Genomic DNA, 9,805 nt, shown 5'->3' with positions numbered 1-9,805 from the left:
ACATATCGAATAAGCCGATCCTAAATACAGGGCTTCTACGTAACTAAGTTCGGCTCAAAACGAAAATGAACTGGTAAGCCGAACTGTTCATATGCACTTTCATAGTTCAGTTTCAAGAACAGTTCGACGCAAATCTGAACATATTTTTAAGCCGAACCCTACACTATAACCTCCGCAAAACCCTAATTTTTGACGTATTAAACCTAGTATACCAATCAAAAACATCAAATACGAGATGGGTTTGTAGAACTTACCTTCTTATTCTCATTTCAGGAGTTGGTTCTTTACTTTGTTCTTCCGGTTGGATTTCACTTTGTTTTTCAGTTTCTACAACATCTTCAATTGGTTCTTCAATTGATTTCTTAGAACGCGTTACCTTATTACGACGACCCATTATATAGATGAGTCGAGTTTAATCGTCGATCAAATTTTAACGAATCGACGATTATCAGTTTCGCAGCGATGCGATGAAACAAAAAATGATGAGGGTTTGGCTCAGGCAGGAGAGGGGAGGAAGAAGAAGACTAATTTGAAACTGATTTTGATAAATTGATTTTAGATTTTTGTATTAGGGATAAGGGTAAATTAGTAATTTAAAAGGTTTAAGAGTATATAGGTAATTGAACTACCCATAAATACCCCTTATAAGGTCACTCAAGGTGAGACGATTATTTTGTATGCCCTGAAAGTTTTAGGTATGCCCTAAAACAGGGTTCTTACTTTTGAAATAGATACTTAACCTTCTTCTCTCTTTATTCATCATCCATGAACACGTTCAACTGCTGCCATGAGAATGGGGAAATGTGATAAGTCAGGCCTATTTTCTTACTGTTGATAACTCAAACTTTTAACTGCATGTATGTTTGGGCTTTTTTGAATTGGACTCGTATGACTTATTTTATTCTTTTTGTTGTTTCATTTTAGGTGTATTGCTGAATATAATGGCGGTTTGCCAAATATGGTGCTTACTCATGGAATAAGGTTGGTGCATGTATGGCCATGTGAATATCAAATTCTCAGCAATATGTTACAAGGGTGCATTTGGTATCCAGTGACTGAATATGGGTAATGTCGGATAATGGCAGTTGAGATTGATAACTTTTAAATGAAAGTTTAAATGAAAGTTTTTGTAACTCATGAAGAACTTGAAAGAGACAAAATCTCGAATTTAGGAAGGAAAAACTCGCTTATCTTTTCAGATACACCTGAGAGATATTTGTGTCATGACTCAGACAAGACTCTCACACAAGCTAGCTAATAGTAAAACAGAAATAACGTTCATATCAAACCAGCTGCTTTCAGAGCCGACTCAAACTCATTGTTGTTTTGCCAATCAGAAATCTCCACAATATTATTCTGGAAATGATTCTCAATCTTCCCCATCAACATATGCTCCTCTTGCGTACACAGTAAATTGAACACAGCTCCTCTGCGACCGAAACGCCCTGCTCTACCGCATCGATGCAAGTACACTTCATAATCTGGTTCTGATTGATACTCATATTTCACCGGAAGGTCGTAGTTCACAACCACATTAACCTGTGACTGATCAAAACCTCGTGCAAGAAGGTCTGTTGATATAAGGACTTGAGTCAACCCATCTTTAAACTCCTTCACAATTTTATCTCTGTGATCTTTCTCAATGGCACCATGTATACTTGTGCACTGCCAACCATAATCTGCCAGTGCTTTATGCAACGCATCAGCACTCTTCCTTGTGTGAACAAATATGATCGACTGTCCCAATTTTTCTCCTAGTTCAAAAATTTTATCCTTGATGACTTGAATCTTTGCAGATTCATCTGGACAATTTACTTTATACTGTTTGACAACATCCAGTGAGAGCTCTTCTTTCTTAACAAACATCTGATTTCCATCTTTAACCACTCTTGAGACAAAATTCTTAACAGTCTCGTTAAAAGTAGCAGAAAACAAAAGAACCTGATGAACAAAAACAACGAAATATAAGAATTTATTGTATACAGTAGCTTTAATCCAGTTAATGTAAAACTCTTCGAAATGTAACAGCTCAAAGTCAGAGCCTGATGCAGAATTTAGAAATTTCCAACCTACACTGGCTGTGATGCTTCATAACATGGCACTAAACACAATATTAAGCTGAAAATTTTGAAGCCAAACTTATCTCATCACCACCATTAGTGAGATACACAGCAGTGACTAACGCATTTTGCAAGATCCGACAACATGAGAACTGTCAACACTAGTGGACCTAACTAATCTCTAATCCATATAAAGAATACGTTAAATGAGGCATCATTCTTCCATTCCAGAATATTATGACCAAAAAATGTACGAGAACTTTGAGAGATTGGAACAAAAAATGCAAAGAATATCTACATCAGATGCAATACAGTGCAAAATAACTGTATGCCAGAGTTAAACTTTAGACAGTCTGAAGCTGTATTTCAGTTTCAAATACATGACTAAGAAACGTATTGAGTACCACTCTCATAATACTGTTTAAAAAACAATACCTATAACATATATCGGACTAGCATATAATGATATAATATATCATCAGGCTTAGCGGCCTTCGTAAAAGAAGTGTCTAACTGGAATAATGTCCTTATCTCAGGTATGGAACCTAAGAGAATGTAAACAGTAAGGTTGACATCAACGTCCAGGAACTTTCTCATGGCATAATATTCACTCATCAAAATTATGTTTCACCCATTTAAGGTTAAATGAGTTAACTTGATTAAATATGAATGCTAATTAGAGTTTTAACCAGCGATCGAAGCATATAAAATCATTCGAAATTTCAGGATATAGCAACCTAGTGTATATAGCACATGTTATGTTTACCTGGCAATGTGGGGTGCTTCCTCTAATATCCTTCATAATCCTGAGAGAATCATCTTTAAAACCATCCTCAGCTAACATGTGATCAGCCTCATCGAAAACTAGTATCTTCATATCGCCCACGCTGAGCTTCTTAGCTGACATCCACTTCTTGATTGTACCAGGAGTTCCAACAACTATTTGATCAGTAATTGGAGATCGTTTATTAAATGGAATATCCCTAGCTCTATCCACCGGTATCGCACAAAAAGAGGTTAACCCCGTATACTTTCCCATTTTATTAAGGACTTCAATATTCTGGATTGCTAATTCTCTGGTAGGGCAAATACAAAGTGCTTGAGGAGCTCTTAGTTTCACATCAACACGACTCAACATTCCAAGTACAAAACAAGTAGTTTTACCAGAACCATTATGAGCTTGAGCTATAAGATCCTTATACGGTGGCGTCAAGATCATTGGTAAACTAACAGATTGAATCTTACTAGGTCGTGTAAACTTCATATCAACATATAACCCTTTCAATATCTCCTCAGACAGATTCAAATCCTCGAATGTTGCAGCCGTTGAATACAAAGTATCACCAGTAACCTAATTTCAAACAAAACAAACCATAAATTAAACCCTAATTACCTAATTTCATAATCAAATTAAAATTAATGTTAGGGTTTTGTAACTTTTGTTTTTTCTTACCGCTTTAATGTTGCCCTCTTCAGGTTCATCAAGAAATTTCTCAGTATTCTTGTTCTCATCGATCTTCAATGATCCGATGTTCTGTTTTTCAGCTGATGTCGATGAAGTTGGTTGTTCTTCTTCGTCGTCGTCATCAACTTCATCGGCCCAAGCACGTTTTACTTCAGCAGGTTTTACTTCAGCTGGATTCACTTCAGTTGGTTTCTCAATTATGGTGTCGGTGCTGCTCTTAGCGTCGTCCGCCATTAGAGATCTAGAGGAAGTTTAGGGATCTGGTTAGCTCTCACTTTTCGGAGTCGATTTAGAGAGAAGATAGACACGGTGCCAATTTATATAGGTAGATTTTTGAGTCGGTGCCCTTTATTTCTTCGGGGTCCCCTTTGGTGTGCCATTTTTAGAAAGAGGGACATAGTTTCCTTTGCTAATAACACGGCCTAGGCTTGAATGAAATATCGGGGAACATCCCTTTGCTACTTTCCAGTACTAGTCTACTTACCACAAGTGTTCGAGATCCTACAGAAATAGAAATCAGAAGCAAAGATCTTTTTTTTTACGAAAAAATAGACTTTTTTGCTTTCAACAGTAGTTTTGAAATTTAATACCCAAACTAATTTCTTGCGTTTTGACTTATGGAAATCGGGAAGTTATTTCTGGATATGTATCCAAACACGCTATTACTCTTATCATCATTCATAATTCAATATTCAAGGCTAGTCGTGTTACCTTGATTCAATGGCTAATTTTTATCGTGATTCAGCATTGGATCATAAAAACGCCTAATGATTTAGCGCATAAGATTGGAGACGTTAGATTTGAACATTTGAAGTGAAATTTGATGGTTAATAATAATGATTGGGTGGAAATAGGAATTATTAGATTTTAACTTTAAAGATAAACTCTAATGGCTCATATTTGAAGCAGCAGATTATTTGGCGCTTTGAACTTGATTCAAGTTCCCATTCAAGCAACTCCTTGAATCAAGAGAAAAGGCAACGGTTTTTCCTTTGGATCTTGAAAGTTTAATACCATTTGTACTCCTCAATTGGTGTTTTTTTCATCCAATCTTTTGAGAATTGTTTAAAACAAGCTTATCATTTTATTTTTGCTCTTTGTTCCCCTAATTTGCCACTTAGCTCATCGAGGTAGAATCTCAACGAAGCGGTAGAGTTTTAAACGCTTCATAGAGGCTACATCGAGCGATCAAGTTTATTCCACTAGCGATATAGTCATATTGTTAGATCACTGCTCGGTCGAACTCGCAACCGTTGCTATCTCAAGCTTGTTTGTCAAGTTTAGTTTCCAAAACTATAAGTCTTGATTTCTAGTCTACTTATAGCTGAGTCTCGGATTAGGATAGAAAGTATAGTTGAGCATTAGACTTCACGACATTCATCGATTGAAGACGAAGAACTACTAAGGGGAGCTTGTGGAACTTCATCAACAAAAGGTATGTGGAGACTTGAACTCATCTATCACTCAAAAGTCTATCTACTTTATCTCCTATTTGAGACAAAAGTCGTATAGCTATATAGACTTCAATTATACACATTTGAGATTTCGATCTGAGTTTAACTCGCTTACATATTTCTCAAAATATGTGTTGGTAAGCTTTTTCTTTAACCAAGTTCATCTTATATTCTTGACGAAAGTCAATAGATGATCAAGTGAAAATCACCTGGAAACATCTTACATGATTTGTGGTGAGACAGTCATTTGATGTAGACTCGGAATGTTTCGTATTGATCATTCAATCACTTGAAAATTGCTTTGAAGCTAATAGTTTGTGTAAGACAGCTATTGTCGTCTTCAGAGAATGTTTAATGATTGAAATATAGAGTTTAGAACACTTAACCATGATTGGATTATAAGAACGGTATGCGTACTTGTATATGTGTAATCCAAGTCCCGGAACCATAGTATGCATACCTGTATGCGTACTGGTTGGTTAATGAAAGTCCGGGAACTATAGTATGCATACCGGTATGCGTACTGGCGTAAGTTCAAGTTCCAGAATTTTCTGCTGAGTGTGGTTTATATTTAGTGGTATGCGTACCCGTTCGCATATTGGCGAACCCAAGTCCGGCTACTTCGATATGTGTACCCGTTCGCATACTTGAGTAAGTTAAGTTCTAAAATCGGTTTGTTCATGAACTAATACATATATATAATAAGGAATGCAATCTTTTGCAAACCGTGGCTATAATGTTCATGAATTGATTCAAGTGAATCAAAATCGATTTTGCTTCAATTGTGTCTTGTATACTTCTATGAGAATATAAAGAATTGAACAACTCTAGAACTAGTTTCATTTGAGTCATTTGAACTAGTTATGGTTAAGATGAATAAGGTTGATATCAAAGTATTCATATGGCTAACTACGGTTAACTATTGTTGATCCAACAAGGTGTAGACGTTTAGGTACGGTTACCCATATCTAAATGAAGTCACTTTTCATTTGTGTGTAACAATCTAAGTTCGATCTAACAGTTGAAATATATTAGCTTCAGTCAAATCAGTTTTTCATCTAACGGTGAATATTGAATGATTTGTTACCAAGGTAACATTGATTGCAAACCCTGATTTGAAGACTATATAAAGGAGAACTCTTGAAACTGGGAAACCTAATCCCCACACCTCCTGTGTGATACTAGTTGCGACTAGAGTCGATTCTCCTTTAACCTTAGTTTTTCTCCAAAACCCTGTAGGTTAACGACTTGAAGACTTCATTGGGATTGTGAAGCCAGACCCAACTATTTTCTTTGTAGTTGCATGTTTTGATCTTGTTGTTTTCTATCGTGATTGAGTACTATCTTCTCTAAGATTTGCTCGAGATTTAATCTCCGATAGGCAAGATAAAAACTAGTCACAAACATCTTCGTCTCATCGTTTGTGATTCCACAATGTCTTGTTTCGCTACCATACGATTAAGATTATTGTGAGGTGATTGATATTACTAGTCTGTTCTTCGGGAATATAAGTCTGGTGTATCAATTGGTTCAGGTTCACCTTGATTTATCAAAAGAAGGAACATAACTCATAGGTATTTCTGTAGGAGATAGATTTATCTATTCAATAGACTTTTCTGTGTGAGACAAATTGGTTTATCAAGTCTTCGACTTTGGGTCATAGCAAGTATTAGTTGTGGGTGAGATCATCTAAGGGAATCAAATTCGTAGAGTCCTGCTGGGATTCAGAGACGTAAGGAACGCGATTGTACCTTGATCAGTGTGAGATTGTTTAGGGCTCAACTACATTCCAGTCTGAAGTTAACTTGGAGTAGTCTAGTGTCTGTAGCGGCTTAATACAGTGTGTTGTTCAAATCTGGACTAGGTCCCGGGGGTTTTCTGCATTTGCGGTTTTCTCGTTAACAAAACTTCTAGTGTCTGTGTTATTTCTTTTCCGCATTATATTTGTTTATATAATTGAAATATCACAGGTTGTGTGTAAGTTCAATCAATTGTGAATCCAACCTTTGGTTGTTGATTAAATTGATTGACACTTGGATATTATTTTTGATACCGTCTAAGTTATTTCTTATATTCAATCAGGCTCGCAAAATTCCTATTTGTTTGATTGTGGATTGAATTGAGAAATTGAGATATAACTCTTTGATATACTTTTCTTAAAGATTGAGTTTGATTGTCTAGTGGATTCTCTTGAAAGTATATTGGAGTTAGTCCAAACAGATTGCTAGGCGAAATATTGGGCATGGTTGTTAGACCCCCACTTTTTAACATATCACTTAGTGATATCACATCGCTTATTATTTCCTCATCCAATGGTTGTAAATTAATACTCTCACGTCTTCTTTACGCCTCTTATTTGGTATAGTTGGCGCTTGTTCATTCGAGAAGAAGATGTTGGTATTATTTGTGTTTGGATATTGGCTCCAACTGATGGAAGTATGAATCTTACCGATTTTAATTTATAGGAAAGTATGTTTAAAGGTTTTTCGGTGTTAGCTGGTAGTGAAAATTCAAAAACTGGGAAAAACCTAGAAATTAGATTTTCTGTAATCAAGGATCACATGAGCAATTATGCGGGATTTTAAAGGATGGTTAACCAAGATCATCTGGATTTTCAATCGAAGAAGGAGTGAGTATCCTAATAACTTTAATTAATTATTTTGAACAATTGAGTTTTGATTAATCAAAATCATATTAATTTATTATTTATCTTTATGTTCAAAACTCTGGCCCGTATCAAATTTTTTGTCAGTGGAAGAAAATTTAATCTTGATGTGTTTTGAGTCAATATTGGTTAAGTATTATATGATGCTACATAATAAAATGTAAAATCGGTTTCGATTTATGATAGATTTTATTAAGAAAAAGAAAACAATTACATCATACTCTTGAATTAAGTTACATAATTATTCCTTGATTTCACTGACCAATAAAGATCCATCCAGCTAGGTTTTGTGGATTAAGAGTGGTGTTCAACACAACAGAAAACTCATTCATTTGAGTTTGAGATGGTGGTTGAGTAGAATAAAGAGTGATCTGAGGGGATCATTCGTGCGAAGGGGAAGCAATCTTGATATTGATGAAATATTGATGCGGTTGAGGCAATCGGGGTAAAAAAAAAATACATTGGCGTGTTGTTTCAGTGTTCAATCCACCACAGGGAGTTTATAACTGAGTTGTTTCAGTGTGAGAGCCAGTACCAGGAGTTTATAGCTGAGTTGCTTCAATGTCAAAGCATCATCCATCACTGTATGGTATTTGAGTCTCTTGCATAATAGTTGTGGTAAAGCGATGACTTCTTTGACTTTCACAACTTATCAAACTTCTATGACTTCCGGGAGCATAAACAGAAGAAGAACCTCCATCACCACCATTAGTTACCACCTCCACTATAAAAAATATAACTTGCACCATCATTATCACCACTACCAAAAAAAAAAAGATTCTGCACCACCATGACCACCACCATAAATGGAAGAAACTAGAATAGATAAGTAAAACATCATATTATCCCTCATTTGGTTCATCTCTTACAAATGAAGTAACTGTAATTTGTGTTCAATACATTCAAACTTTTTCAACCTACCCTGATGTTGCTCATGTGTAGCATGTACACCCTGTTAGAGCATCCCTTCAATCAAACTCACAAGTTTAATTTGCTATCTTGATCTTGTTGTCAATGTTAGCTAGATGAACAAAATTATTTCTTGTCATTAAATTCAAGTCTCATACTAGGACTGTAGCACGATATTTGAGTACCAGATATCAACGAATACACTCGAAAATTGAAAACTGAAGGACAAACAAAAAAAAATTGCGAGTACTTCATCAACAAAGGTACGTGAAGAAATACTTATCCTATTTACTCAAAGTATCTACCATTCTAAAAATGAGAGGTTACCAAGTACACCACCGACCTTTTTGTTTGGCAACCTCTACGGAGAAAACCTAATACAATCACAAGTAGGTCAATTGTAAAGACCCGTGAAGAAGATTTTATATATAATTTCTCTATTTCTCTTTCGTAATCAATATGTATAGACCAAAAATATGTGAACCTGATTATGTAGAAGAGTTCTTGGACTATCTCCAAAATCAATGTCCAATATCAATCTAGTTATACCCGAATTGTACAAGGTCCAAATTCTAACAAGAACGAGACTTGTAATATGTCTTTCGAAATATGAATTCAACAAGAACGGATCTTATATTGAAAAAGCGGGGGTCTAACGACACCACCCAATATTTCGTTTGGCAATCTGAATAGACAAACACCAATATACTTTCAAGAGAATCAACTAGACAGTTAGACTCAATCTATAAAAAGTATATCAAAGAGTTTTCTATCTCTATCTCTTGATTCAATCCGCAATCAGCAAATAGGGATTTGCGAGCCCGATTGAATATAAGAGGATTAACTTGAACGGTACCAAAGACCAATGTTCAAGTGTCAATCAATTCACTCAACAACCCTAAGGTCGGATACAAGAAATGATTGATCTTAACGTACAACCTGTGATAATCTATTATATAAATAAAATATAATGCGGAAAAGAAATAACACAGACACCAGATTTTGTTAACGAGGAAACCGCAAATGCAGAAAAACCCCGGGACCTAGTCCAGAATAAACACACACTGATTATAAGTCGTTACACCAAATTCCTACTACTTATTCGGACTAGATGTAATACCTTCTTAAGCACTTGTAGAGCTCCTAGCAGAATACCGATTCTCTTTAGAAATTCTTCACACAAATCTTCTAGTAGAACCCGAGGCTCTCTTTAGAAGATACACCACCACGATTGATACGATTTGATATTTTG

At 35.6% G+C, this 9,805-nt stretch overlaps 1 protein-coding gene across 1 annotated transcript; it reads right to left on the bottom strand.

The window, feature by feature from the left end:
- Positions 1 to 1,106: 1,106 nt before the first annotated feature.
- LOC113286448 (DEAD-box ATP-dependent RNA helicase 38-like) lies at positions 1,107 to 3,838 on the bottom strand. The gene is made up of 3 exons (XM_026535075.1): positions 3,514 to 3,838; positions 2,827 to 3,411; positions 1,107 to 1,941 (listed from the first exon to the last, which is right to left on the bottom strand). Exons 1-3 carry the CDS (start codon positions 3,757 to 3,759, stop codon positions 1,279 to 1,281), a joined length of 1,494 nt encoding a protein of 497 aa, XP_026390860.1. The 5' UTR covers positions 3,760 to 3,838; the 3' UTR covers positions 1,107 to 1,278.
- Positions 3,839 to 9,805: the final 5,967 nt, after the last annotated feature.

The sequence above is a fragment of the Papaver somniferum genome, chromosome 1 (assembly GCF_003573695.1).
Source record: "Papaver somniferum cultivar HN1 chromosome 1, ASM357369v1, whole genome shotgun sequence".
NCBI lineage: Eukaryota > Viridiplantae > Streptophyta > Magnoliopsida > Ranunculales > Papaveraceae > Papaver > Papaver somniferum.
Note: the sequence above shows the minus strand (reverse complement) of the source record. Positions and strands in the feature narration are given on the sequence as shown.